This window comes from Daphnia pulex, chromosome 6 (genome assembly GCF_021134715.1).
Source record: "Daphnia pulex isolate KAP4 chromosome 6, ASM2113471v1".
Lineage (NCBI taxonomy): Eukaryota > Metazoa > Arthropoda > Branchiopoda > Diplostraca > Daphniidae > Daphnia > Daphnia pulex.
In genome coordinates this window covers 61,858-88,676 of record NC_060022.1, presented here as the reverse complement: position 1 = coordinate 88,676, position 26,819 = coordinate 61,858, and the positions used below count along the sequence as shown (strand labels likewise).

The window sequence follows — 26,819 nt, the reverse complement described above, 5'->3', positions numbered from 1 at the left end:
AAAAGGAAAGCAAAATCGACAAACACAAATGAAGAATAATACTTTGTGAGCGGAGAATTCCCTCCATTCCCTCGAGGCTTTGGGTGAAATTCTATCCTTCGGCTTTTTTTATGTACGACGACGTTAATTGCAATGCATTAAATCAAGCAAAGAGAGAGCTTGGCATACGTTCTGTGACAAGCGTTTCAAAATATGGTGGAATATATGGATCTGCGTTGCTTTGCGACGATTAAGAAAATCCCATATCGTATATTGAATAAATTAGGAAATTTTACGACCTGTGATGTAACTGCGGCAAGATGCAATAAATGTCGTTCTCCAAAGGCCTAGACAATGCTGAGCATTCGCCGTCAAGTTTCCATTTATTTCCCGCAAAAATCCTTATCAGAGAGTTCATCCATGATAGCTTGAATGTTGCTTCATATACTAACATAATCTTTATTGTTTTCTCCCTTTAACTAAAGTTCTAAGAAAACCCAAGTAGATTTTGGTTTGGCAAAAAGTGCTTGACGACGCATTTAGACTTAATTGCCTTTCGACTGCGTTGTTTTATGGCTACGGATGGAATCCCCGTTTGTGAAAGAAAAAGTCGATTCTGGATCCGAACCAAAAACATGACCCTGTTATGTGACTTGGATACGGAACCTGATTAGAGAATCAAGGCCAGTAGTTGTCTCGTCAGCAAAAAGTGATATTGAATAATAGCAATGAAAACAACAACGAAAACTTTTTTAGGTGATTTCAGTTACTGAGAATTTAAAGATTAAGAAAAAAAATAATAATTTGACTGATTGAAACGAATTGAACGTTATAGCGAACCGTTTGATTGCTAAGGACAATATTCGCTTGCGGCCTCTCATCACCTCTATCCGCTTATTTAAGATATCCGGGGTTCTAAAAAAACAGGTAGCACTATATTAGCTATTTAATATCTAATTAGGTTATAAATGCGTGCAATAACCTTGCAATAAGACAAAATAAGTCTAGGAAATGGCAAATGGCATTGGTGACTATTTAATTGATTTGGAATTGTCCATGTAAATTCTTCCCGAAGAGGAGGGTTCTTGTCTCTGACGAGTCTCGGTGGGAAATTAGAAGGGTATGAATCCTCTGTTGATCAAAAATGAACCACACCCAATTCGTCCTTGTGAATGCGACTGTCTTTGCACAGATAATCGATTTTGCATGAACTTCCTCGTATTCCTTTATAGGAATTTCACAATTTTGGATAAGATACAGACAAAAAACTTGCACATTGGAATACTGTGTCTAAAGTATGAATATACGCTTACGCTAAAGCAACAGAAACTCATCAACTCCATCAACGCTATATTACATAATAATTTTTACATGAAATCAAATGTTAGAAGCAGATGCTGTGAACGGCAATTTAGGTCTAGGTATTGCTTTGCTGGTAAGTGTCACTGACCTGACGGTAAAAGTATACCAAGTATACTCGTTCTCACTTCGTTTTTGCATTCGTAAGGTGAAATCATTATCTCCAAAAGCCTTTAAGGGGGCCTTGTTATTCGAGTTAAAGCAGCAAAGGAAAGAAGGACACGGGTAATGAAGAAAACGCCTCGAGAAACAAAATAGCTCAAGACTTTAGTGAGATGAGGGCCAAACTTGCCCCACGCTGCAAGCTAAAGGATCTATCATTTTGGGTTCGGAAAATCGTGAGCCATCAGTCGTAACGTGACGTGCAACACGATTGAAACATCGCGCAAATCGTGCCAACACGATGCATGGAATTTCAAAAAGTTTCGACAAGCCAGAAATTATTAAAGTGTCATCCGTTTTTCCTGATGTTAAGGTGACAGCAAAAACCAACGGCAATGATTTTACTGGGAATCTAGCCCTTCTTCTCCGGTATAGTTTTATCGCCCCACTAAAAAGCAAAATATCAAAAGAGTTTTGAAATTATCTCATTTCTTTTTCCACAGATGGAAGCGGAGCGTTTATCAACTTCTTTGGTAGTTAATCTTAATTTTATCCATTAGTTAATCTTATCATCTATCCATATTTCCCTATTCAGGAAGCATATGATAATCTACGGAATTGTGTTTATATCGCTAAGCATCCTCTACAAACACCTCCTGAATGAAACTGGAAGAAAGTATGGCTTTTTCTTTACATATTTGAACAGGCTACATGTTAACTTATCGCTCGTTATTTTGAATTTTTAAGGAATTTTAGAGTGATAGCAGAGCATTGGTAATTCTAAAATTAAATTTAAATGAATTCAACACTTACATTTTGAATTTTAAATTGATGCAAATAATCAGCACCGGCTACTCGCGGAGTATCAATCTAATGATTATGCTGGGTTTCTTCACATCAACAGCCATGCAACGCTTGTTTACCATGCAAACGACGATACCAGGAACAGGTAACATGAAAAGGGTATTAAAGAATTATTCCTTAAATTATTCAATTTTTCCTTTTCCCGGAACAGCCAAATCAATTACTCTGTTCATCTCGTCATTAAAATCAGATATACCAGAGGCAAGCGAAACAAGAATTCAAAACAGTGCAACTACAATACTAGATGGTATCATGATTATCGATTTCTATTCACAACAGGGTCCAATGATCATCGAACAATTTGTGCGGTGGCAGCTCTTGTCGTGGATATTATGTTTCAGATTAGTTTGTCGGCCACTAAAAAAACAATATCCAGATCTGTTTGCGTTGGAAAGTGCAGGTGCTATTGTATAGAAATCAACTTTCAAGTGCCTTACAGAGAATGAACAAGTTTCCTTTCACTTTTATTACCAATTAGGTTTGTTAACAGAAGAGGAGAGAAATGTTTTGGAGGACCCACACAAGACCGACCCAACCACCCCTCGGCCACTTGTTGTTATCGACTGTAAGACACTGCGCCAAATAATTATCGCATGCAAAATACTTACATGGCTTACTTACATTTGTTTAATAATCCAATTCCATAAATCCATAAAGGGATATTGTTGCTGCTGAAGGAAACCTTCCTTCAAGAAAGATTCTTCATGGATTTCAACTATTTGAAAAATGTCGACATTTTGATGGCGTACAAAAAGAGCTGCGGTAATACCATCAAATTTGCCAATCAGAATATTTCACCCGCTCTCGTTCAGGTGCGCTCATGAACTGACCCTTTACCATTCTCGTCTTTTTTTCTGATCGCCATTTTATTGTTATCAGGCTGTTATTTTAGCTGTATACTGTTTCGGCTGCGTGACAGTCATGGCTCGGACGTTTGCCAAAGAAGAGGAGGCGCCCACCTCTCATCTTTTGATTGCCTACGTGCCACTCATGCCAGCCATGCAGGTAATTTGCGACATCAACTGGGAATGATTCATCGACATAATCGCACTCGAATATTTTTGTTAACTCTGACAAACGCAGTTCTTCATTTACTTTTCTTGGCTGTGTTTCGGAAAAGCCGCAGTCGATCCTTTTGGGGATGACGAGGACGATATCAATGTTAAGGACCTCGTCAAATCCCACATTGAGGTAATCAACTGTTTTCAATTTTCCTCAACTACAATTTCTTTAATTACTAAAGTACATAACTTGGCATTTTAAAACGTAGAATGCAAAAAGGTTGAAGGATCTTTATAATCGAAATTTGTCGGATGTTTTCCCTGCCTTGGTAAGTCTTTTCCGATTTTGTGGACGTATCCGCTTAACCTTTTAACTAATTGACGTTATTGCACTTTTACAGCCTCAGAGAGAATATAATGACTTGGCTCAGTTGTAAGGCAGTCTACACAGCGTCGACAATGTATATTACATAACGGAGGACAATATTTTCTCAATCAAATAATCAAAACCTCAAACATATTCGTTTCCCACTTAGTTTTTTTTTTTTAGTCTTGATCATAGCCCGCGATTTTTATGACTAGTTACAAACTAAACGCAAATACTTTCGGACTGGAGGGAAAATACACATTTCATTTACTTTCTTATACCGCCAATTTTTTAAATTTGAATAAACTCGAATAGATTAATGGTGCGATAACATAAAGAAAAATGATGTTTTCAATAACGTATCGCATCATTCTGGTTGGTCAATTAAAAAAAAAAGAAAATATATAATACATACTAGTAGTAAGTTGTAACTAATTCTTCTTTGCGGATTTTTTTAAATTTTATGTTGGAACCCCTCAGAGTTTAGTAGACTTGAATTAGGAGTTCCACTGACCGCATACCCTATTTGCTTTTCCGTCCGCGAAGCCATTCTTTGTGAGAACTGGAGCAGCTATACTGTACATGTGTGATGGCGACAATACCCTACGAATAGAGCCCTATTCATTATATCTTTACGATACAATTTCCCCTTTAAATTGCATTACTTATTTCGTCTTCTCTTATTTATTTTTTTCCTTTCGCCGGTCTGAAATCGCTATGCTAGAGCGATGCGCTCCTCATTGTGCTGGAAGAAATCGGCGGTAGTAGAGTGTCCCTTGTTTAATCAAACTGTTGAAACTTATTTAAGTGTTTTCCTCGCAAGTTTACACATCCCTTAGTTGTGCATTACCCACCAATTTCCTACTTGGACTCAAAATCTTCGGCTGACAACATGAATAACAATTCAACTACGTCGGAATTTATCAAAATGACTTCGATTTCTGAAGGAACAGCGGTAAAAACAGATATTCATGGCATTTACCGTTTCGGCGGAAGATTCAAATCAGTTCTCCTCAGGTACGGCAATCATTTTGAAAATAATAATTTTCAAAATGAATACTATAGTCCAATTGTTTAACAGATGGAAAAGAAGTGTATATCAACTCATTTGGAAACATATGCTCATCTATGCAATAGTCTATGTATCGCTAAGCATCCTCTATCAGTTCATCCTCAATGAAGATGGGAAAAAGTAAAATCTAAGTATAATAAAAAATTCTTCCGCAAGATTTTACTGATAACATTTTCCTGTGTTTCCTATAGGGATTTTAGGGTACTAGCAGAACATTGGTAATTTAAAAAAGGTTCAGATGGTTTCTAAATCAATAGGATGTTAGGAAATAACAACGATTTGATTTAATTTACTTAGCACTGGCTACTCCCGCAGTCTCAACATAATGATTGTTCTGGGATTTTTCACGTCAACAACTATGCAGCGCCTATTTAATATGCAAATCACGATACCTGGAACGGCCAAGTCAATTACCATGTTCATCCTATCATTAAAACCAGATTTACCAGAGGTGAAGAGATTTCTTCGATAGGTTCAAGTTGAAAATAACCTCAAATTTGCAATCAAAAAATTCAAAGGGGCCCATGATTATCGAACAGTACGCTCGGTGGCAAATCCTATCATGGGTCTTTACATTTCGCCTCGTTTGCAAACCTCTGTCTAAGATCTATCCAGATCTTGCGTCGTTACAAACTGCAGGTGATGTGAAAAGAATTGGTTCTTTATCAGCTATTTTTCGGTTTTTAATTTAACTTTTGTCGCTTAACGAAGGATTGTTAACACAAGAAGAGAAGGAGATCATGGAAAATCCAGAATTGACTAACCCGAATACACCACGTCCTCTGGTTGTTATAGATTGTAAGAATTAAGTGCTTTCCTCCATTAGCCATGACGAGTGAAATCTATTGCAAATATGTTTAAGGGATATTGCTGCTGTTGAAGGAGACATTTTTAAAAGGTCAATACTTTGCCGAAATAAATTACATGAGAAACGTGGATGTAGTAATGGCATTCAAAAAGAGTTGCGGCAATACGATCAAATTTGCCACACAAAACATTTCGCCAGCTCTCATTCAGGTGCGGTTTACCCTTTCACCCAAATGTGAAATCTATTTCAGTTTTCCCTTTATTTAGGCTGTCATTCTAGCGGTCTATGGATTCGGTTGCATCACACTGATGGCTCGAAATTTTAGCAAAGAAGAAGCACCCCTTTCTAATGCTATGATTGCCTACATCCCACTCATGCCCGGACTGCAGGTAATTAAGAAACTAATGACGTTCGTTTCCTTTCACCCAACCACACAACATTCTTTCGTTTCGTTAATGAACATCCGCAGTTCTTCATTTACTTTGCCTGGCTTTGTTTTGGGAGAGCTGCAGTCGATCCTTTCGGGGATGACGAAGACGATATCAATGTCAAACAGCTCGTACAATCACACATCGAGGTATTGTACCAACAGTTATCACAACTACCATTAAACAGAAATTGTGGAAATCAACTGTCAAACGTTTAAAAACAGGATTCCATAAGGCTGAAGGTCATTTACAATCAAAAGCTACGAGATCTTTTTCCAAATTTTGCAAGTCGTCCACAAACTGTACTGTAAAAAAAGAGAACCCCTTTTAACGCTATCAACGGACTCTATGCGCCAAATGATTTTGCCTCGTAGTGACAAATATTTGAACTGGTAAATTAAAGGAATAATTCTTATATTTCCTTTCAATTTTACAGTTTTCCGGATATAACTTGTCTAATGTGAGAAGCGAGTGCAATTAAGATGCAACTATTTGAACGGCATCGGTTTTCAATTGAAGATAAAATTCTGTTTTAAACAAAAATTTTAATTTCATTACGCCGTTTAAAAATTCGGAAACGCACAGGGCCAAAGTGGAAATAAAGAAATTCTTCGATACCGTAATTTAACGTCTCTTGTTTCCGCCTCCAGCAAGGATGGTGGCAATGCGAACGAAGATGTTGATCGTGTCCATATAGATCGAAATGGAACTAAAAAATGATTGAAAATTTGTAATTAATAACTGATTGGGCGTACTGTAAACCATAGTTCTTACGCATTGACTGGATCAAAAGGTCGAGCAGCATAGGGGGAGTGAACTTCTGCAGCTTTTACAATCTTTTGGGTGTCATAAAGCAAGAAGGCTGAAAAGAGAACCTAACAGAAGAAATTTTGATTAAGAGTAACGGTTCAAAATGTCATTATTGGTTTAAAATGAATTACCAGTCCACCGTAAAGAGCAATAGAATAGAGTCCAGCTCCAAGGGCCGTAGTAGGTGGCAAAAATGCACCTTAGGAAAGAAAAAAAAGACATAATGAAACGAAATTTTACAATAAAAACAAAGGGGGGAATAGACTCACTTCCAATGGATGCAGCAAAAACGGCTCCAAAACCGATAGCCAAGGGTCCTCCCATGTTCAAAAACTTCTCACTCGGGGCACAAACAGCAACCGTTGATAGGCCACCAACAATTCCGGCAGTGTACCTAAACAAACACAATACGCACTGAAAGATGTAGAAGAAATGCAAGCATTAAAGAACTTACATTGCTGCACGAAGAAGCAATGGACCACCCAGGAAACACATCGGGGCAATAACTGCACCAATGACTGCTGAGTGTAGGGCCCATGCCGCTTGCTTGGAACCGAAACCCGGTTGGTATGGAATGCTTCGGACGAGCATCCCCGTACCAATCATGACTGCAATGGAACCCAACATTACCTAACATTAGGAAAGATATTATATAATTATTAGTTCCATACCATTGCATTTTCTAGCTCTTCTATAACATTGTATCAATCAAAACTCACCATCATAGAGTTTCCTGCGACAACTCTCATAATTAGTGGACTGCGAAAGCAAGCAACAGCTGAGGCAGCAGTCAGCATTACAGAACCTCCAAAGTACATGTATGTCGATCGAATCCTTTCTTTGACATATTCAGGCCACATTCTGGAAAGGATGAAATGAAACAATATAAATGCAAAAGAAACTAAACATTTATGACACCAACCACTGAACTTACACAGATCTATCAATGGCTCCAGGTTGAGAACCAAACCCTAACCCATAGAAGCAAAGGGCACCAAGACCAAGTCCTGAGGCCCCCAAAACTAATCCCTTTCCAAGACTAAAAGCTGTAACAGAAATACACAACATTTTAAAATGAATGCAATTCTAAAAGTCTCCAAATGTAATGATTACCTCCTTCTCCAGCTGGAGCTGTGACGATTTCTTTTAGAGTTCGTGATCTAGTTGTTCTACGGGTGAAACTATTGCGAGTCTGGTTGGACAATTGTCTGAAAGTAGCATTGTAGGCATTGGGCTTTGAGAAAAGCACAGCTGTTTGACGCATGGAAGTTTTACCAACAAAGTTGGTCAAACCAAATCGAACAACGTGGGCCGACAGCATTTTAAATCTTACACAATGTCCCTGTTCTTGGATGAAAGGTACATTAGTTGATCGAAATATATTTAAATTTAGTTGACTACTTGACTTCTACCTTATAAATGGATGTGAAACAATCGGACAAATCCTATGCTTCTTGACTGAAAAATGATGTAACAACGTTTCAGATTACGCGATACGTTTGACGGCGTAACAAGCAGCAGACGACATATCTAGAAAATTCTATGTTTTGGTTTCTTGTGCCCTCTATCGTTAACTTGCGCAAGAAGTCTTCAAAATATCTCTAAAAAAAAACCGATATCACCCTATGTATGAGAAATATCATATATCCATGTAGCACGCAAGTCCCACACCGCACTGCTGAATTCCATATTAATAAAAGTTGGATAGAGAATCAAAATCTACTCTGAAAATATTTACGTCTCATTTTCAAAAATCAATATTTCTTATTCTTACTTTATGTAATTGACGTTTGTTCATTTAAAACGATGTGTTAAACTCTTAAATCACGTTTATTTGAAGTAAACCTATGATGGACAATAAATTTCGTTATTCGCGAAAATAAGATTAAAAATTTTAAAAGGTTTTCCCATACCGGGAATCGAACCCGAGCCTCTTGGGTGAAAGCCAAGTATCCTAGCCACTAGACCATATGGGATATATACATGTCTCAAATTTTAAGATACAGTTTTTTTGCTAAATAAAAACTTCAAAGGATCGCGACTTTGTCCCCCCCCCCCCCCGACAACAGCCCCCACCGGTTGTGTATTTAATTAGCAAACATGGTTGAATCGTTAGGTTAGGTTAGGTTAGGTTAGGTTAGGTTAGGTTAGGTTAGGTTAGGTTAGGTTAGGTTAGGTTAGGTTAGGTTAGGTTAGGTTAGGTTAGGTTAGGTTAGGTTTTGATAGGATAGGATTCAGCTTTGTTTGGCAACGTAAAAAAGTAGGGGTGCTGTTGTCGACTAAATTGGCCGACCCAACCGCATGTCCAAGGGATTAACGTAATCACTAAACAATATTATTTTTATCGTAGGGTTGACGTAAGCAAATAAAAAATTAACCATTTCAATGCCAAAACGTGTATTCACAACATATTTACATCGATTATGGAACACGATGTAAAAGTTTAGCCTTACATCGCAATTGAACATGAAAACAACCCATGACAATATTAATGAACATCCGTTATCTCGATTTTTATTAGAAGGGCGTTGTGCTGCTGCGGAAAAGGGAAAAAGGATGAAATACTTACTTTTTCAATCTAAAGTTGAATTTAGGTCAAAACCAAGTTTTAGAGATCCGATGACAAACTACCAGTTTGCTACACATCAATAATATATATAGTGTTATTTTCAAACTTGATTCAATGGTGGAAAAGGTATGTGCATAAACGACTCTGAATGCTTGGATGGATTTATCTTTACTCGACCTGCAGGAGACAAGAAAAATATAGATATAGACGCAAAGCTAATTTGATCCTGAATTAGGCGCATTGCCAAAATGATGAGCAATTATTACCTGAAAGAAAACGTAAGGGTGATCTGACAGAGAGTCTTCCCAAAATTTCCAGTCGTGAAACTGAATGTTTTCTCCGCCTAGTGTGACATCGATGAATGTATAATTTTCCGGTATGTATTTCAGTTTGTAGAGCGGCGGACTGGCTAGATGCATGTCGTATTGATCCAACAGTCGTTCCAGTTCTCGTCCGCGTTGATCAATCTTTCGATAGACCTGTAACGTTATATAGCTTTTATTTATTTTACACGTCTACGCGGCAGATTTATTTTGTTTTTCTGTCTTTTGCGCCGGTGGATCTATCATTCGCTGTGTGACATACCATTCCGTTGTTCCATTTCGGGTGCTTGGCGCTGGCATCCATCCCGATAACCAAAGTGGGAGGCGCTTGGTCCAAAAGCGGCAGCAACGTCGAGCTGAGATTCAACGAACTTGGTCGGCAGAACACCGAGTAAAAGTGGTATGTTTTATTGCCCGATCTCAATTGAATCTGTCGGAATTACGGCCGTAATAAATGATCGCTTTGAATGCGACGCGCAGCACCCTATTGATCCTCTAGTTAGACACATCTCTTACCCCGGCGATATCGTTACGACTGTAACTGCACATTTTGGCTCGCAGCGTGTTTTTGGCGATGACGGCCGCCCCAGATGTATGATGCTCCGTTAAATTGTGATAGGCAGTGTAACCGGGTGGGACGCCATACATTTCAGGAGCGCCAGTTCCCAGAGCATATGGCTCCTGAATCAGAGCAATGTCTATATTGCGATCCACTAGCAAGCGCTTAGTCCTTTCCATGGCTTTCTTCTTGTGCTGTAAATTAATCTGTTGAAAAAGCAGAGAAGGAAAACGTCAAATTCCGGACGGAAATAGCTCATCTAGGGATCCAGCTTGGTTGGCTTACTTGCAAACAACGGAGTAATATTTCCGGATGCGGTGGCTGGAAGCTGTTGGCTTCAATACCGTTGGGAACTCCAACGTGAGGTAAAACATTCCACAGTGACATCCACGCTGCATCGTTTCGTTTGCCCGTTTGATCTGCTAGGACGACGGAAGGGCGTCCCTTAATGTCAGCCAGGAGAACTGACGAGCGAGATTTGAGTTCATCAGCTGGATACTTGACCAGCTGCAAATGTCGATTTTCAACCATCAGGTCTTCTAAACGTGTTTTCCACTGTCGATTCTCATTTGTCAATCGTTCAACTATCTTTTCCAGTTCTTCAATCCGCTTGGCCATCCGATCTTTTTCTTTAGTGTTTTGCAGTCGTTCGCTAGTCAGATCCTTGTGAGTCGTGATTTGTCCAGCTCGTACTTGGGGTGCAATCAAAGCATTCTTCTTGCCTACATCTATTGGAAAAGACATTGTTTTGACTCATAATGTGAATACGGACATGAAAGGGTCTTATGTCATGGGTCTTACAAGCCCATCTAAACAAATCGCTATACGTAAACGACTCGAGTGCACGAGAGTCAAGCATGAAAATTCGTCACGGCAGCAGTAGGTCGTATAACACAGAAAATGACGATAAAACACAGACGTATTAAAAGACTTAATAGTTTGGAAGAACGGAGGTCCAGCTATGATAATTTAGGATTTTTTTATGAGAATTGTATACACATCCATACGGGTTATTGATTATTCATTACAAGAGTTGGCATCTGTGAAACGTCGCGGGTGAGTTTACGACTGCCGTGCTTCACTCCACTAAAACGCTAATATAATTTAGCCAGTGCTGGGTTCTCCAGGGATATGGCACAACATCGGTTGATTCGGTACTATATCGCAGTGGGTAGTTTTAACTATACTTTGTTTTGTTTGTTTACTTGGATGGTATGGAGCGTAGCAATACTAATCAAACAAGTAAGTCCTGCTGCTGGTATTTGAACGACTGTTTCATTTGATTACTTTTCTTTGTTACTTAGTCAAACGTCCCTGAACCCCGGGTTGTGTTTATACTACCGACCGGTACTTTTGGTACTGTAGCCCATCGCTTCGTCTGCAATTAACTGAGAGGTTTTAGGCCTATTAAATAACTCACGCACAGCCATCAAATAATTACTCTAATAAAATACTAACCCATACGCGTCTCATTTCAGAAAAAAAAAATAATAATCGCATCTAAAATAATAAACATGTCGTGTAGTAAAATGCAAATGAACGACGACCCGACTAATCAGAATATAACAAGGTTTAGTACTCCTTAATTTCTAGTCAAATTAGGGTTGCCAAGGCGATGGCTTAAAAAAAAAAAACAAGTGATGTTATAAATGAAAAACGAAAAAACAACTTACCTCCATGCTGCTCATGATCGGCGGCCAATTGATCCAGTCTTTTGAGAATGCCGCTGATGCTCTCTTCAATATTCTTTCCCCATCGCTTCGGCGAGGAGGTCTCTTTACTTTCTTCCAGTTTGCGGTTGGTAATGGGCACCACGTGATGTGGAGGCTTTTGATGCAACGTCTGATGCTGCCGAGGTGTGCGATGCGGCGAGGGTTGCTGTTGGATCATCATCTCGTAAGGATCGACCGGGTTGCTCTGCGTGCTGCTGCTGCTGTCTTCCAGCATGAGCTGCTCGACGCAACGGTTATTCGCCAGAAGCGATTCCTCCATACTGACGACGTGCTGGTCTTGCAATTCGTGCACCGTCGCAGTTCCCCTCTTGATGTGATTCGTCGGACCACCACCTCCGCTCGAATCGTAGCCTCCGTTCTCTTTGGCTGATTTCATGGCTTCCGACGACCGGTTCAGTCGGCTCGTTCGGTTCCGGATGTTGCTTCCTGCTTCCGCCTTATTTACATCACTTAATCCAACCATCTAATACACCTACACGCTTGACAGAGCATGAAAAAAAAATGTTTTTAGTCAATTTAGAGAGAGAGAATTGAAATCAAATGAACTCACCGTTTGGAGTTGCTTTGGGGAACACACACCACACCTGAGTTTGTTGGTAAGCAAACTACCGACTGTCAGGTAGGAAAGTTAGTCGCTCAGTTCTTATTTCCGTTTCACGAGGATGGCACGATAGAGCGCAGAGTTAGGAACGTTAACGTAACCGGACATAGGCTACTACAGTTCAGGGAGGTTGGCCGACGCGGCGGAGTTGCGCCGCCCTTCCCAGCTCTTTTCACGTATGTACAATAGGTGCATTACTTTTCTTTTTCTTGCATATGTCTTAACCCATCCATATAGTTCAGATGGATCACGAACATAAAGACGGATATGCGCGGGCCAACTTGCAATTCAAAAGAAAAACCCAACTTTTTAACCCTTTGTTCGACGTACCAAAGTTTGTACGGTCTCCAATTTCTGCTCCATCAACAGGGATCAACTCATTGAGAAATGTCATAACTTGAAATGCTAAAACAAATAAAAGTTATTACAAAAAAAAAAAATCAATTATAAAGATGGAATAGTTGTAATACCGAAATAAGGTCAGCGAGTTCTTCGTGCCATCGAATCCAATTGGGCGACTTATTATTACAATTTTTCTTGGTTCCGATTCCACTTTAAATTGCTTTTTTCTTTTCTTTTCTCATTCCAGTACTTATAAAGTATAAGTAGAGGAAGTACCGGAACGTTTCCACACACATATACATACTTTTGGGGCATTGGTCGTGCACACAAAAGTCCCGCGTGACTCGTCCATAGCGAGTAGCATGTGAAACTTTTGGTAGGTGATCGAGCACTAGGGTTCCCAAGAAAAAAAAAGGCGAATATAAGGGACTCTCGGTCAAACAAAAGGGAACGAGGTCGAATGGCTTTTTTACTTCCGAGTATTTTCAAAAGGAAGAAACCCAAGGAATATGACACAATAAAGAATTGCAGCCATTGGCGCTAACCCATAAATTTAACTCGCTCAATTCGACGAATCAAAGGAAAGTTGCACGCATACGGTGTATACCATCGATCCTTGGTGCGTGAGTTATTCCCCCCAGAAAATAGACGCATTCTTAACCTGAAGCATTTTCAATCTCGTGATCAAAAACATACGGAGAAAAAGACGCTAAACCTTAAGCGAGAATTTCCCAAATTTCGTATGATTGTAAATAGCGAAAGACTGCGCTAGGTGTATTTACAAACATTCAAAAATCATTCAGCCAGCAGAATTTTGAAAAAAATAAAAAGCGACCAGATGTTCGGTTCAAATACTGCAGAGTCTAATAAAAAAAGAAGGAAATGAATTTTTACCAATCGGTTAGATTGTGCAAGCGGTAGCGACGCATATCGCCATTGATTATCTTTGAATTGTCTTTTAAAGGCTACAGCGTCAACTACAGGTAAAAGAAAAAGAATTTGGGCGACAGTGATTTAGTGGTGTCATTTTTTTCCCCTTGATCGTTCACCCACACGAGTCACGATATAAGGGAAATGGACGTTAAAGAATGACCCCACTGTGAATAGATAACTTTTAAAAAATGAATACTATAAAGAAGTGGCATATACCAGTAATGGTTAAAATATGGTTAAAAGAATTGTTAGGATAAATTAGAGTGTAGTAACCGGTTAAGGTGGGCGGCAAGGGTCCGTTATATGGCGGGGCACGCGATCACTTGGGGTTCCAAATTACATTTCATGCTCGGCATTGAGCCCGGAGGGACCTCACTTCTTCTAAATGGACGATTCACGGAAGGGATAGCTGGCCACCATTTGATGGGTCAAGGCATCCGCTTCCGTACCGGTAACCGGTTGAATTCGAGCTTCGTAGGCCACGCAGGTGGCGTGATCCAGCTTGCCGGGAATCATCGCCAAACGCTCGCAGATTTTACGCCGTCGAATTTTCTGCTCCTCGGCATCCAGTGTTTTGCCATCTTGGTCCACGTAGAGCTCGAGATCTTCCAGCAGCCGCCGCTTGGCCGTCGTCAGACGAGTGGCGAAATCGACTAGATCCTCGCACAGCTGTTGGGCTTTCAGGTGATTCCCGTTGTCGTTGGTCGGCATCATACCGTTGCGCAATATGTCCTCCATCCGCAGCAGGGTGAGTTCATGTCTTTGGAATGCTTCGACTGTTGGTAAATCTGTTTTTTTCCAAGTAAACATTCTTTTTATTTTAGTATAGAAACGTAGGGAATAGCTGTAAAAATGTAATGTATACGTACTTCTATTTGGCGGTTTAGCGGTTTGTTTGGCACCATTCGGCAGTGGAACAATTTTATCCGGCTTCCGGGCAACAACAAATTTCCCCACAACCGGATCGAAATTGTCCGAAATGCCGTCTGACGTCAGAAAAACAATGTCTCCTTCTTCAATCACTGTCATAGAACACGTCAAATTATTGAGCTCCGGATTCTGCCCGTCCACTGGTCCCAAGGCTCCCAAAGCATCCCTCATGTCTCGCATGGATTGAACGTCGTGTGAGCCTAGAGAAGAAGAATGAGCAGCACTAGAGTGACTGGATAGTGTTGACAGATTGATGAGCACTAAATTATTACCGTGCGTTATCTCTCTGACGCCATGTTTGGGACTGTAGACGTAAGCCAACGAATCGCCCACATTGCATACACATACAGCGAATTTAGCGCTGTTGCTATTATCCGAGCCCGTGTAAAGAGCATTTTGTAAGCTAGACTGGTCCATTTGAGCTACTACAGCGGCTGTCAGAGTAGTCAATAATCCGCCCTCCTGCAAGATCATGCTGTGAGCCGCGTGAAATGAGCGCAGCAGCGATAAGAAGACATCCTGCAATAAACAATAGGCACGAGTTAAGAAGAACATGTACTTATTCGGCCAGCCTCATTATAACTTACGCTGGTGGTTAACTGGCGGCTGTTTGTGGTGGAAGTAAAGAGAGCTCGATTCAGATAATCCATAGCACCGTGAATTGCACTGCGAGCAGCCAGCGCAGCTCTCTCACCCCAATTGACTCCATCGGCCAGGCACAGCAGGGCGTTGTTAGAGCGTGTCACGATGGCGAATGCCTAAAAGGGAAAATGAATAATCAATATGAACGGCCAGGGGGGAAAGTTCATTTAGAAAAGTGTTGTGGCTTACATCTGCCAGTGGATTGCCAGCCGTTTCCCCAGAGACGGGATGCCGTTCGTAGAGCGACGTGGCTGCTCCAAATGCGATCCCGCTTGGCCTGTTCCAATTCACGACGCCTGCAATCTCAATTTCGGGCTCTGTAGCCTCTGTGGTAGTGGCTGGTGGCTCAGGTTCTTTGGCTAACGATTCTTCTTGGTTGGCAAGATATTGGTCCGACAGCGGTTCCGACTGGCCAGCAGCGCTTACTGTGTCATTTATAAATCAACGTTAGTAGTCAATACAAAAGAGCTATTCTTCTTGGAAGAAGTGTGACGTAATGTTAAATAAATAAAAAATTAGGGCCGTCAAAACACCAAGCCAACTATGATTCCGTTACAGTCATATGGGCGTCGACGCCCCATTGTGTTCAGCAGGACTGTATAGATTCTTCCGGTAATTTACGTCCCCTCCTAACAGCTTAGCATGCAAGTGGTCGCATTCAGGTGGTGCATGTCACATGAACACAGCGAGCGGAAATCGGAGACAGATCGATCAGAATGAAAATAGAAGAAAAAGGAGTCGTCGCCAGCCGTTATAGGAAGCCATGCAAGTGCCATGTGGCACTGTCAAAACTAGGCAAGAGTCATGTGACCCGTATCATACTAACACGATTCCCTCACTGGCCAATGACGTCATAGCGTTGGAGAAAAAAGAGAAAAAAAGCATACGGATAAAATGTGTCAAAACTATCAAAAGCGACCCACAAACCACGCCTTATACACATCATTAGACCGGGAACGCTCGTTATGTCGGAAGCCCCCGTCGTTGGCTTTTTATGGTGTCTGTTCAATCAACTCAACTTGGTGTAGGCATAAAATGGTTGTAATAATAATATCACGTCGGTAGTCAAACAAAAGAGGAAAAAAATAAATAACGGCTGCGTCTTTCAGTCACGACATCGACATCAACTGCACAGATGGATGGGTGAAAAGAGGTCGGTTGGTGGGGGGGAAAAGGAAGGATGTTCGAACACTTACCACCGACGGACGGCGGCACATCCGGCGTAAGAAGGGGATCAAGTTGATCGAGAAAGGGACTCAAAGAGCCAGAGATGAGTGTATCGTCAGGTGAGTCGATCTGAACCACCGAGTGACGATCAAGCGACGGATGAAGCGGAAGGCTCAAGATGCCAAATTTAGACAAGAAATCCTGATAGTCGTCCGATTGGTCGGCGCATGTGGAGGCGCTGGTGATTATGGGAGGCGAGGTAGAGGAACAAGGACTGGACGTGGGTTGGGATGGATCTTCGCAGACGGTGGATAATTCATCGTCATCGTCATCCGACAATCGAGTATGGTCGATGTTTTGAGGGTCAACGGGCGTTGCCATCGCAACGTTAGGTGACGTGGGAGGTGATGAAAGAGTAGGAATGAATTGTCTCGGTGGTTGGGGTGGTGGTGGTGTTGGAGGCAGGTGATTCCGTACCAGGAAGGTCTGACCCATGGCACGAATAGTCACCAATTCAGCACTTCGGCTTCGCCCAGCTAACAACAAGTCGGCACGATTTTCCAACAACATGTCTCTCAACTAATATTACATGTTATGACAAGAAAAACTTACCGCTGTTTGAGGTAGGTTCTGAACTATTTGTCGTGGGAGGAGATCCTACATCGTCCTCGCTGTCGATGTAAGAAACATCGGGATCTTGGCTGGTCACGTGGCCTCGTTGTCCTCGATTGACGGTTGTCAATCCTCCATCTGGACCTGTGTGTGTGGCTATTATTTCACCTTGAAGTGTGCACAACCGTAAACAAGGAAGTTCCTGTCCTGTCCTGCCAAACAAAATGTCAGGCTGTTTCAAACGAGTTTCTCTGTAATGGATGGAAAAAGGAATAAATAATTACATACATTTACACGTGGCACATTTCCAGAATACAGACAATAGCTAATGCAGAAAAAACAACATTGTTTTCTATGCTAATGATTGGAAAGTGGGTTTGCCCTCAAGGCCAATGCTCAATTATAAAACATTAAATTCAGAATTTCAAAAAAAAAAACAAATAAAGTGTCAAGTTGGGGAAACCTTACCCGTTGAGGTATCGATGTATAAAGCAACCACTATTGCTGTCAGAAGGATGAATGGGTTTGATTTGGTTAGCATTTTCTAAACATTCTCCACCTCCAGAATTGGAGATTTGTCGAAAGAATCCAGCAAATTTTTGTTTGATGGATGGCATGGTTTATGTTCTTTTGTTGGTAATAAAATGAGGTCAAGTTGAACAATAGGGTAAAAATCTTCCAGTCTCGAATAGTTTCAACGTTACGTGGGGAACGGAAACTTTCATTTGGATTCACTGGTCTAAAAGAGAAACTTATCAACTCTGATAGGAGTGGCACGTTGGAATCGATTCGACACACTGTTAAAACAAAAAACGGCCAATATCATGTTTACGTTTCCAAGACACCACTATCTTGTCCTTGCACCTTAAACATAACTGGGTTTGTTTACAACTTAGTAGAATGAATTACGCGATGAGGTATGAAGGTTTGCTGTTCCCTTGACCGTTGCTGGGTTACGTCTGTTTTCTTCACGAGATTTTTTTGTCTCTCGTGGTTCGGGATTTTCGGTTCTATGGGGAGTGGGAAATTTGTTTTTTTCTGGGAATACGCGTCCGCACTGCCACCTACAAGTCACAATACGAAGCTCGTCAAGGCTGTTGCCTCTAGATGGCGAAATGAACAAGTCAGCACCCGAAAAAGCAGCTGACATATGTCAACCTCCAACCTGTAATCCAAGTTGAGAAACACAAATTGTACGAAATCTAATCAGTGTATAACTCCTACTTTGTTCCTGGAAAAGTTCACTTTGGAAAAGTATCTGAGAGACGAAACAAAATGTCAGCAGGTTCAGACAATTTAGAGGGAGATTATGTAGATCATACAGATAGAATGGTATGTTTACAACACTTATATATTTATTGTTAACAAATTAGTAAAGATTACTTGTTTTTTTAATTTTATTTTTTGGTAGAGAAACTCCAATACGATTGAAGCCTTGACGGAGATCGAGAATGCTGGAGATCTAATGAAGGGCACATTCAATCAAAATGATCTTCGTGATTTGCAGGTTCTGTTAGACCAGCCTCAGAAACATGTTACACCATTTGAAACTTACATTAGGTAACTAATAAAGTAATAATTATAATGTTCATAATAAAATCAGTAAAATTAATGTGATATTGGAAAAACTATTAAAAAATGCCATGTAGTTACCAAGTCTCTACAAAGGTAAGTTTTTCTTTTTCTTTTGGTCTATTGTTTTTGGTTAATTTTGGTTTCTTTTTCATAGACTAGTCGGATTGAATTTGAAAAGCAAAACTATGTGGTTCGCCGTCGATATTCCGACTTTGAGTGGCTCAGAAACCAACTTTCATTGTGCTATCCAACACTTATAGTACCTCCACTTCCTGAGAAGCACTCCTTGTTTGAACAGATCGACAGATATGATCGCGATTTCATCACTTCAAGAATGCAACTACTTCACAGATTCCTTAATCGTCTTGCAGATCATCCCGTTTTGAGCTGCGACAAAAAGTTTGAAGCATTCCTGATTGACACTCCAGTGGTAAGTCTATATTTTGAAATGCGAATCACACAACTTAAAAACCAACTGTTATCTGTTAGGAGTTTTCTACATTCAAAAAGTCATTCGCTGGTTTTGGGCTGTTTGGCAAAATGAGTGAGTCTCTACAAAATATGGCTTCGTCTTATGTCGCTAAAGGAAGAACAGTAGAATTTGAAAAGATGAGTGAATATGTCGACAAATTGTCGGAGAAGATTCGCACTATGGAAAAGATTGGTCAGAGAATCCAGAAAGAGCGTACAGGTATTACTGCTTTCAATTTATTTTCGTAATCTCAGTTAATGAACTATGCTTTTTTTACGTTTCCAAAATTCGAAAAGCCTACCTACAGGATTTACAAATGGTGCAGCCTATTCTCAACCAATGGCAGGCCTACGAACCGAATTTGTCTCAGGGATTACAAGCTATTGGAGAGGCAGCGATTACTTGCGCTGATGCTCAACGCAAATTAGTTGACTGTCAGAAACCAAGTCTCTCAGTGGTAACAGGATTTTAAATTATTTTGACGTGCACTAGCTTAACTTTGAACTTGGATTTTGTAAGCCCCTCCATGAGTACGGATTGTATACCGAAGCCGCCAAGGACTCTCTTCGCAATCGAGATAATGCCCAAATTGATTATGAAGTTCAAATGGAACAGTTATGCCGTGTGAAGGCCGAACAGACACAAGTAAAATAATACGATTTATAAACTATTCTTCAACTCGAAATATAGCTATCTGGAATGGGTAAATACTTACAGTTGGAAACTGCCCCGCTTAGCGACCATCCCGTAATGTTCGGGATGAATATGTGGAAAAGCCCGGAGCAAGTTCAACAACAACGAATGCAACAGCTAGAGACCGGCGCTAGTACGCTGGCCGTGCAAGTCGAGGTGAGCATATCATTTTTGGAGGGTACTGGTCTGGTAGTACGTGGTAGCACTGAAAATTATTTTTTTAAATTTTAGGTAAGCCGAGATAAAATGGAATGTGCTAACGAAAATTTGCGCGCCGATTTTGAACGCTGGAACCAAGTCAAGTCACGGGACCTGAAGAATATTTTACAAGAAATGGCTGACTTGCACATCAAGATGTATGAACAGGTATGTTAAAGTAACTAATTTGTTGATTGCTTCACTCAAGTAACATTTGAAATATTTTGGTTTAGTCATTAAATGCTTGGTCAAAAGCGTTGCCTATAGTGAAAAACGAATCTCAAGCACAGATTTAAACTTGCCTTAAACGTCAGCGTTCCTCCTTATTGTATCACATGTTATATCGAAAATTGTAATAACAAAGAGTCTAGTAACATAATAATCGTTTTAATATTTCTTGTCATACAAGACAATAGCGAATGTTCGAGATGGATCATAGATTACATTGAACGATCGCCCTGTAAAGGAAAGGAAAGTTAACATAAAATCAATAACATATGAATTATTGCAAATAAACCTGTAAGTTCGGGGATGTTTGTCAGAGTGTAAACGGGTTTTTCTGGAGTCATTAGTTCTTTCCGTAAACGTCGGCCAATATCTTTGGCTGGATGCCAACCGGATCTATCGATTCAAGGATTAAAGACATAACACATCGGTTAAATCGTCAAGTATTATCTTGTAATAAAATAGTTACCTGGTAGAAACCGATTGGTTTTGGGTAGAAAGTGTTGCAATCTCAACGGGTAAATCGTAATCAATGATTCGATGCTGTCCGGTTTCCGTATTCCAGGCGAAAAAGACGCTAGCTTGGCACAAACATCGTTGCATTTTCCTGCAGAGAAGGAAAATGATTTAGCGTTAATCGCCTTACAAAAAAAAGGAAGAAAAAAAACTTACTGATTGGTCCGTGGGACATCTGCTTCGACAAGCATATAAGCTGAAAATATAGTAATAGCAATATAATTGATATTCGTCACATGCAATCTCATAAAATGAGTGATGACCACCACACGCTTTTTGGTGCAGAGAAAAGACACTTACCAGCTGCTACGACGTCATTTGTTTCGAGACATAAATCGATAATTTCTACGTTGAAATCACTGCAAAACCAATATTTCTTTTGCGCTTGAGTGCATAGTCGTTGTGCCATTTCATGACAAAATTGTTCAGTGTCTATGCTCATCTGTTTAACGCAGACATGAGGTAATTTCTGCAGAATTAAATATAACAAAATCCATTAAAAAATAAAAGTATTTAGTATTAACAAGTTAAATCGCTACAAACGCACCAGTCGAAAGGCTTTAGCGTTCGAGACCATGGCCATTTGATTATATCCAGCTCCGTGAACTTCTAACGGCAAGGCATTGTGATAGCCCGTACTGCTACTGAGGTCATCATCTAGAAAGCCGGACAAAGAAAACGAATCAGGATATGAGATTATCATCAAGTTATGGCACCAAATCTACCTTCAATATCCGTAATAACACTGACTAGTTCGTCGTCCACTTCAAAGTATCTTCGTTGAAATTGAGCGACGCAAGTTGGCGGCTCAGCCAGCTTTGAAGGTTCTCTTTGAGGTTCAATAGGCGGCCGGATATCCTCAACTAGTTCGCCAAGTCGGTCCCAATCAGGAGACCGGATGGGAGTCGGGATGTTTGAATTGAAGGGTCGGAGCACGTCATTCGTACCAACTGTGCAACTAAAGTTCCATTCCCAATCTTCATTGACATCTTTGGAACCCGAGACGACTACAAAGGGTTGCTGCTGCTGTTGCTGTAATTGGTGTTCGAGATCGCGTCTTTTCCTCATTACTTTCAGAGGGATGTTCTCTGTATTCTCGTCTGTAAACTCGTACTTTTTATCAGCCAGACGACGCTTACGAAATGCGGAGATTGTTTCACGGGGGAGTTCTGAGGTGTCTTCCATGAAATCATACTCTGACTCTTGGTTACTGCTGCTGTTGCCATGAGGCATAGGACTACTTATAGATTTTCGTTGATTGCTTGACGAGGTAAAGTTGGGCGACATGTTAGGCGTATTGGAAGTGACGCTGAACGTTGAGGAAGTTGATCGAACGTTAGAAAAAGAATACGAGCGTTCGGACTCATCCTCCCATTCAGGATGAATGGCTGGGAGTTGTTGATTCACATCATCCAATGGCTGGGATAGGAGAAAGTCTTGCTCGCCATCAGAGCCAACCGACGGAAATTCTACTTGAAAAGACAGGACATGCAAGAAATTTGCCGTGTTGATCACTATAGTCCCGTCGCAACGTAGAGAAACAGAGCCGATGAAAGTCGGGTAAGGCGGCACAGTTGAGTAATTGCTATGGATTGTGTAGCCGTGTCGAAGACAGCTGAAACGAACGCAACTATCCCAACTTGCAGCTAAATCCTCATCCTCAAACGACTGGGCGATTCGATGGCAATCGGAACAATTTACAGATGGCACTGATGTGACGGTTAGATAACACTCGCGACTTTCTCCTTCAGGCCGGATGCTAATGAACCAAAATATGTAAATGATAAAGTATGAGAAGAGCAACAATTTTTACAAACAAAAAATGATTACCTGCTTCCATGGACTAGTAAACGAGTAGAATCACCTGGCCAATAGCACAACACTATTTGCAGAGCCAGAGACACTCCTTGATCGCTGAACAAAGTAACCTCTGCAACCTTGCTGGCCTGTTTGTAAGGCACAAAATTCCACCAATGTAGCTTGTACCTGTTTTGTTTTTAAATAGTTAGATGACACAATAGGGTGCAAAGCTGCTATTTTTAGTTGAATATTTACTTGTGGACCACAGTCAGCAGATTTACTTCCAGCTCCATTGAATGTGTGTATGTCAACAAAAATTGAGCACATTTTGAAAACCCAAGAAGAATATGTCTGTTGAAAAATTCGGATATTAGTTGATTTTGGTGATAGTTAAAAATGTAGAGATTTTACCCTGATTCTAAGGCTGACATGGGAATTACTTTGTCTAGTTGAAAGATTAGCCTTTCATTCAGGCGTCCAAAGAGTGAAGCTTTACCCTGTCCGTAGTTGTAGTTTTCCCACTTTCCAGTCAGCTAAAAACAGCAAAAGTGTAAACAATATGATAATGAGCCATTATGGAGATTTGGGGGGAAACAAAGAAGACCACAATTTACACGAAGCAAATTCACAATAAACCACATGGTCTTTACTCAAACAGATAAACAAGTAACTTAGATTGGTTGAAATTTATGAAACAGGAATTCATACCTGCTTTTGGTGAATTTTGTTAAGAATATTCTCAGCAGCTTTTCTTCTAGGCAAACTTGACATCATTTACTAGGAATTTTGACACCAACAGCAACCAACCAAAGGCCACAATAGAAGCGCCGTTAATTTGTCTTCAGAAAAAGTGACAACAACAAAACAACAGAACCATTTTAACGATTTCAAACTCAAAATTAGCCGAACGTCCGACGTGGAAATAATAATGGAAAGATAGAACAGAATCCATAGATTTGATTGATTTACACAGATGAGAGATGAAAACCAGCCGAAAAATGTGGCCGACACTAGCGCTTACGTAGACGGGATCCAAAATCCTGATTCTCCACCCCCTACATTTAAAATAACTCGCGAGACTGGCCTAACATTTACTAGTTAACGCAGCAGTCACTAGTTGGCGAGATAGAAAATGAGCAACACCATATTTCTTCCTCTTCTCTATCTCTATCATCTGTATTTTGCTACAGAACATCGAAGGACGGGAACGGCAACCTTTGTTTACGTCGAACAAGAAAAACTCAAGGCCACGTCTCCTTTCAGTTTCACGGGTTGCCTAACCCCATGAGACGCTGCCGTACAAAGAGGTTCAATGCCTTCCCGCTAGGGTGACTCCATAAAGGTATAAACACGTGCTTGAAATTTGTCTGCTTTTCTGCCAGAAAGAATTGCGGTGCCGTCAACTCGTGGTTAAGGACGCCTAAAAAAGAGTTGATAATTATTAATTCACAATGAAGAGAAAACTCCCCGTCAATGAATCCAGCTCTGATAGCGATGAAAGTGAAGTTGATTCTGATGAAGAGGTATTTAGTTTTGTCGTTTTTTTTCCATTTTGTGTTGCTCAATATTCAATTGTTATTTTCAGCTGCTAGAAGCCTATCAGAGAGGCGAGGTGCAACCCGGATTGAACCAAAAAGAAGAAGTTGCACGGACCTTTACCAACAACACTGTAATGCGTACATTTTCTTTTCAAGTTGAGTCATTTTGCTAATGTGTTTATATCTTCTTCAGACCTTGCTGAATTCGAAGCTAAGCGATATACATCTGAAGTTGGACTGGGTTGAAAGACTTGACTTGACCACATCACTAGAGCCAATTGTCGATAGCATTCTCAATGGCAAAGAGGATACTGAACCACAGTACAAGATTGAAACTCCTGGGGACAGAATCGTCGATGATCTGCAGAGGGAAACATTGTTTTACCGCCAAGCACAGAGTGCCATCATTGAAGGGCTTGCCAGACTCAAAACACTAGGAATTCCCACAAAGAGACCAGAAGACTATTTTGCTCAAATGGCAAAATCTGACGATCACATGTTGAAGGTGATTTTTTTGTTAAATGTTTTGTCAAGGAGCTGTAATACCAGCATTATTATTTGTGATAGGTCAAAAGGCGAGTTCTTACGCAGCAGATGGCCCAGGAAAAATGTCAGAAAGTTAAAAAACTCAGAGAGCTCAAGAAATATGGTAAAAAAGTCCAAATTGAAGTTGGTCTTCAACGCGCCAAGGAGAAGAAGGAGCTCCTTTCCAAAGTCAAGCAATACCGCGAAGGCAAATTGGCTTCACTCGATTTCCTCGACGATGACGGCGGCAAGAAGAAAAACATGGTGGAAATCACCAAGCAAAAGACGAAGGAAAGGAACGAATCCAAAGTCTTGTAATGCCAACTATATTTTTAATTATTTTAATGTTGTGCTATATTTAATTGTCGTTTTTAATTCTATAGTCAACCCATGAGCAAAGGCCCAGTCAAAGGCAAGGGTAAAGGCAAGGGTGCCGTGAAGGGTAGAGGAGGCAAAGGTGATAAACGCGCGTCGAAAGAAAACAAATTTGGCTTTGGTGGCAAAAAAAGCGGTTCAAAGAAGAACAACATGAAAAAAGATTCCGGCAACGACAGAAACAGCAAAGCAGGACGAGGTGGACCAGGCGGCCGAGCGAAACAAGGAGGAGGCAAGAAAGCCAAAGGTGGTGGTGGTGCCCGTAAACGTTAAAAAACTAAATGTTTAAACGACTTGCTTTCCAATGAATTAAACGATGTGACACAGTAATGACGTTTTTATCGCGTGTACTTTATTCGTATTTACACATATTTGGCCAGGTTTTCTTGAATGTACAAGTATTATACTCTTTTTTCTTTTTGAAGATAAAACAGATCGACTGAAAGCGGGTAAATATTATCCCTATTACGCAACTACTGAATGGGAACGACCTTATTTGGTTCCCTCTGAAAACAAAATATAAAACAAGAACTAATGATACGGGGATAGATTTTTTTGACAGGTGTAAATTATTTAGACGAATCTTATTCCCGTCATTTTTATGCGTACGTGGCAGCGTATACCCTATTATTATTATTTGGCGCCTTCATAAGCATGGTGAGTTTGGTGTGCTAAATTAAAAATTAAAAAAAGGTAATGACATGTTCCAATAGCTCAAGAAACAACAAATCATTCTTACGCTTGTAAAAGACAGCCTGGAACTCTATATTGGGACAAAGCTCTTGAATCTTCTGAATTATCCTGGCTTTGTCAGCTTTAGTGCTGTCTATGTTCCATATCTATTAAAATGTATGATAGAGACTTAAATTTTTGTCAGAGTTGAAAATGAGCCTAATATTACCTGAACAATATCATCTCTGTCTCTGACAGAAACAGACACTCCACAAATATCATCTCCTGGTTCCACATAATCACAGAATTGTTCTCCAATGGCAGCCAACAGCAGTTCCCTCCAGACTGTCACCTGGCAATAATATAATCAAGAAGAAGTTGTTTAGTATTTCCAGCCTTCAGCGCTAAAAGGGTCTAGACTTACAGTATCAGGTTTGAAGCATTTGATCTTCCAGGTGCCCCCATTACGGTTGTAAGGTTCTTCCCACAGCGGGCGTCTTTCTTCCCTCATCAGATGGTAGCTGTACCTCATCTGAATCTCTGCAACGGAAGGAATATTGTGGTACACTGACCAGAACGTCTCAGCCTTGGAGAAGGTGTAAATCTTTTTCAGATTGGCCTCGTACTCGGCCGCCGAAACTCCGCGAACAGTCCTAATAATCGTCGATATAAAAAGCCAAAGTAAACATAGGTGCAGTCTGAGCAGCAGCTGTTTGCTGGGTGAACAGCAAAAATTAGAATATACTTGTCCAGAAACCAACTCCATGAAGTATTCAGTGGGGTTCCACTACATTCCTGGTCGTGAATGGTGCTGATGGTGTGAGCTGACAGTGCCGGAGATTGTGACAAATTACAATCATTATTAGCGGTTTGAAGCAAGTTGACTGGATTCGACATATTATTTTTGTGCTGTGTGTGTTGGTGTGTCAGCAGATTTCGTAATAAGTCGGAAGGCGTCGTCGTCTGCTTCGTCTGCTTAGCAACGTCTGTTTTGTATATCTTCCTGTTGATTCCGACGATTACGTTACG

At 40.6% G+C, this 26,819-nt stretch overlaps 9 protein-coding genes and 1 non-coding gene across 17 annotated transcripts; 4 read left to right on the top strand and 6 right to left on the bottom strand.

Moving 5' to 3' along the window:
• The first annotated feature begins 1,575 nt into the window (after positions 1 to 1,575).
• LOC124195603 (bestrophin-4-like) lies at positions 1,576 to 3,950 on the top strand. Its single transcript, XM_046590091.1, has 13 exons — positions 1,576 to 1,869; positions 1,944 to 1,973; positions 2,036 to 2,116; positions 2,188 to 2,214; positions 2,286 to 2,389; positions 2,456 to 2,505; positions 2,584 to 2,704; positions 2,783 to 2,869; positions 2,962 to 3,116; positions 3,184 to 3,309; positions 3,388 to 3,495; positions 3,575 to 3,634; positions 3,707 to 3,950. Exons 1-13 carry the CDS (start codon positions 1,742 to 1,744, stop codon positions 3,740 to 3,742), a joined length of 1,113 nt encoding a protein of 370 aa, XP_046446047.1. The 5' UTR covers positions 1,576 to 1,741; the 3' UTR covers positions 3,743 to 3,950.
• Positions 3,951 to 4,128: 178 nt separating this feature from the next.
• On the top strand, positions 4,129 to 6,603 carry LOC124195601 (bestrophin-4-like). 3 transcript variants are annotated; one of them, XM_046590090.1, is made up of 10 exons: positions 4,129 to 4,689; positions 4,754 to 4,864; positions 4,936 to 4,962; positions 5,042 to 5,195; positions 5,263 to 5,383; positions 5,456 to 5,542; positions 5,607 to 5,761; positions 5,819 to 5,941; positions 6,022 to 6,129; positions 6,205 to 6,603. In XM_046590090.1, exons 1-10 carry the CDS (start codon positions 4,565 to 4,567, stop codon positions 6,289 to 6,291), a joined length of 1,098 nt encoding a protein of 365 aa, XP_046446046.1. In that variant the 5' UTR covers positions 4,129 to 4,564; the 3' UTR covers positions 6,292 to 6,603. The 3 variants fall into 3 exon arrangements, with proteins under 3 accessions (XP_046446046.1, XP_046446045.1, XP_046446044.1); XM_046590089.1 differs by having other exon boundaries at positions 5,819 to 6,129; XM_046590088.1 differs by lacking the exon at positions 6,205 to 6,603 and having other exon boundaries at positions 5,819 to 6,170.
• LOC124195605 (growth hormone-inducible transmembrane protein-like) lies at positions 6,378 to 8,349 on the bottom strand. 2 transcript variants are annotated; one of them, XM_046590097.1, is made up of 10 exons: positions 8,203 to 8,349; positions 7,904 to 8,137; positions 7,725 to 7,836; positions 7,510 to 7,651; positions 7,245 to 7,420; positions 7,060 to 7,184; positions 6,922 to 6,989; positions 6,755 to 6,855; positions 6,599 to 6,689; positions 6,378 to 6,507 (listed from the first exon to the last, which is right to left on the bottom strand). In XM_046590097.1, the coding sequence occupies exons 2-9, from the start codon at positions 8,109 to 8,111 to the stop codon at positions 6,605 to 6,607; spliced, it is 1,017 nt and encodes a 338-aa protein (XP_046446053.1). In that variant the 5' UTR covers positions 8,112 to 8,137; positions 8,203 to 8,349; the 3' UTR covers positions 6,378 to 6,507; positions 6,599 to 6,604. The 2 variants fall into 2 exon arrangements, with proteins under 2 accessions (XP_046446053.1, XP_046446054.1); XM_046590098.1 differs by having other exon boundaries at positions 7,904 to 8,132.
• Positions 8,350 to 8,694: 345 nt separating this feature from the next.
• Positions 8,695 to 8,766, bottom strand: Trnae-uuc. The gene has a single exon. It is a non-coding gene; the product is annotated as a tRNA-Glu (tRNA).
• Positions 8,767 to 9,170: 404 nt separating this feature from the next.
• LOC124195598 lies at positions 9,171 to 13,563 on the bottom strand. 2 transcript variants are annotated; one of them, XM_046590084.1, is made up of 8 exons: positions 13,046 to 13,563; positions 12,525 to 12,980; positions 11,915 to 12,446; positions 10,527 to 10,969; positions 10,199 to 10,447; positions 9,945 to 10,112; positions 9,626 to 9,838; positions 9,171 to 9,536 (listed from the first exon to the last, which is right to left on the bottom strand). In XM_046590084.1, the coding sequence occupies exons 3-8, from the start codon at positions 12,435 to 12,437 to the stop codon at positions 9,528 to 9,530; spliced, it is 1,605 nt and encodes a 534-aa protein (XP_046446040.1). In that variant the 5' UTR covers positions 12,438 to 12,446; positions 12,525 to 12,980; positions 13,046 to 13,563; the 3' UTR covers positions 9,171 to 9,527. The 2 variants fall into 2 exon arrangements, with proteins under 2 accessions (XP_046446040.1, XP_046446041.1); XM_046590085.1 differs by having other exon boundaries at positions 11,918 to 12,446.
• Positions 13,564 to 13,658: 95 nt separating this feature from the next.
• Positions 13,659 to 18,303, bottom strand: LOC124195595 (PP2C-like domain-containing protein CG9801). Of its 3 annotated transcripts, XM_046590078.1 has the most exons (8): positions 17,670 to 18,303; positions 17,202 to 17,452; positions 16,619 to 17,125; positions 15,612 to 15,847; positions 15,368 to 15,538; positions 15,053 to 15,299; positions 14,720 to 14,980; positions 13,659 to 14,638 (listed from the first exon to the last, which is right to left on the bottom strand). In XM_046590078.1, the coding sequence occupies exons 1-8, from the start codon at positions 17,816 to 17,818 to the stop codon at positions 14,232 to 14,234; spliced, it is 2,229 nt and encodes a 742-aa protein (XP_046446034.1). In that variant the 5' UTR covers positions 17,819 to 18,303; the 3' UTR covers positions 13,659 to 14,231. The 3 variants fall into 3 exon arrangements, with proteins under 3 accessions (XP_046446034.1, XP_046446036.1, XP_046446035.1); XM_046590080.1 differs by lacking the exon at positions 16,619 to 17,125 and having other exon boundaries at positions 17,670 to 18,283; XM_046590079.1 differs by lacking the exon at positions 16,619 to 17,125 and having other exon boundaries at positions 14,720 to 15,299; positions 17,670 to 18,294.
• A 21-nt stretch (positions 18,304 to 18,324) lies between these two features.
• LOC124195600 (sorting nexin-7-like) lies at positions 18,325 to 20,518 on the top strand. The gene is made up of 10 exons (XM_046590087.1): positions 18,325 to 18,533; positions 18,613 to 18,761; positions 18,851 to 18,869; positions 18,931 to 19,206; positions 19,266 to 19,467; positions 19,545 to 19,705; positions 19,768 to 19,893; positions 19,966 to 20,097; positions 20,173 to 20,307; positions 20,373 to 20,518. Exons 1-10 carry the CDS (start codon positions 18,477 to 18,479, stop codon positions 20,433 to 20,435), a joined length of 1,320 nt encoding a protein of 439 aa, XP_046446043.1. The 5' UTR covers positions 18,325 to 18,476; the 3' UTR covers positions 20,436 to 20,518.
• On the bottom strand, positions 20,511 to 23,878 carry LOC124195596. 2 transcript variants are annotated; one of them, XM_046590082.1, is made up of 11 exons: positions 23,389 to 23,878; positions 23,092 to 23,213; positions 22,936 to 23,031; positions 22,711 to 22,866; positions 21,606 to 22,639; positions 21,428 to 21,537; positions 21,181 to 21,349; positions 21,037 to 21,076; positions 20,834 to 20,971; positions 20,657 to 20,760; positions 20,511 to 20,597 (listed from the first exon to the last, which is right to left on the bottom strand). In XM_046590082.1, the coding sequence occupies exons 1-11, from the start codon at positions 23,452 to 23,454 to the stop codon at positions 20,527 to 20,529; spliced, it is 2,106 nt and encodes a 701-aa protein (XP_046446038.1). In that variant the 5' UTR covers positions 23,455 to 23,878; the 3' UTR covers positions 20,511 to 20,526. The 2 variants fall into 2 exon arrangements, with proteins under 2 accessions (XP_046446038.1, XP_046446037.1); XM_046590081.1 differs by having other exon boundaries at positions 20,657 to 20,763; positions 23,389 to 23,657.
• Positions 23,879 to 24,029: 151 nt separating this feature from the next.
• LOC124195606 (probable rRNA-processing protein EBP2) lies at positions 24,030 to 25,448 on the top strand. Its single transcript, XM_046590099.1, has 5 exons — positions 24,030 to 24,203; positions 24,266 to 24,349; positions 24,412 to 24,723; positions 24,786 to 25,057; positions 25,127 to 25,448. Exons 1-5 carry the CDS (start codon positions 24,132 to 24,134, stop codon positions 25,389 to 25,391), a joined length of 1,005 nt encoding a protein of 334 aa, XP_046446055.1. The 5' UTR covers positions 24,030 to 24,131; the 3' UTR covers positions 25,392 to 25,448.
• Positions 25,449 to 26,687, bottom strand: LOC124195610 (eukaryotic translation initiation factor 4E type 3-like). The gene is made up of 5 exons (XM_046590101.1): positions 26,536 to 26,687; positions 26,215 to 26,443; positions 26,020 to 26,142; positions 25,858 to 25,957; positions 25,449 to 25,789 (listed from the first exon to the last, which is right to left on the bottom strand). Exons 1-5 carry the CDS (start codon positions 26,685 to 26,687, stop codon positions 25,752 to 25,754), a joined length of 642 nt encoding a protein of 213 aa, XP_046446057.1. The 3' UTR covers positions 25,449 to 25,751.
• Between the last annotated feature and the right edge of the window lie 132 nt (positions 26,688 to 26,819).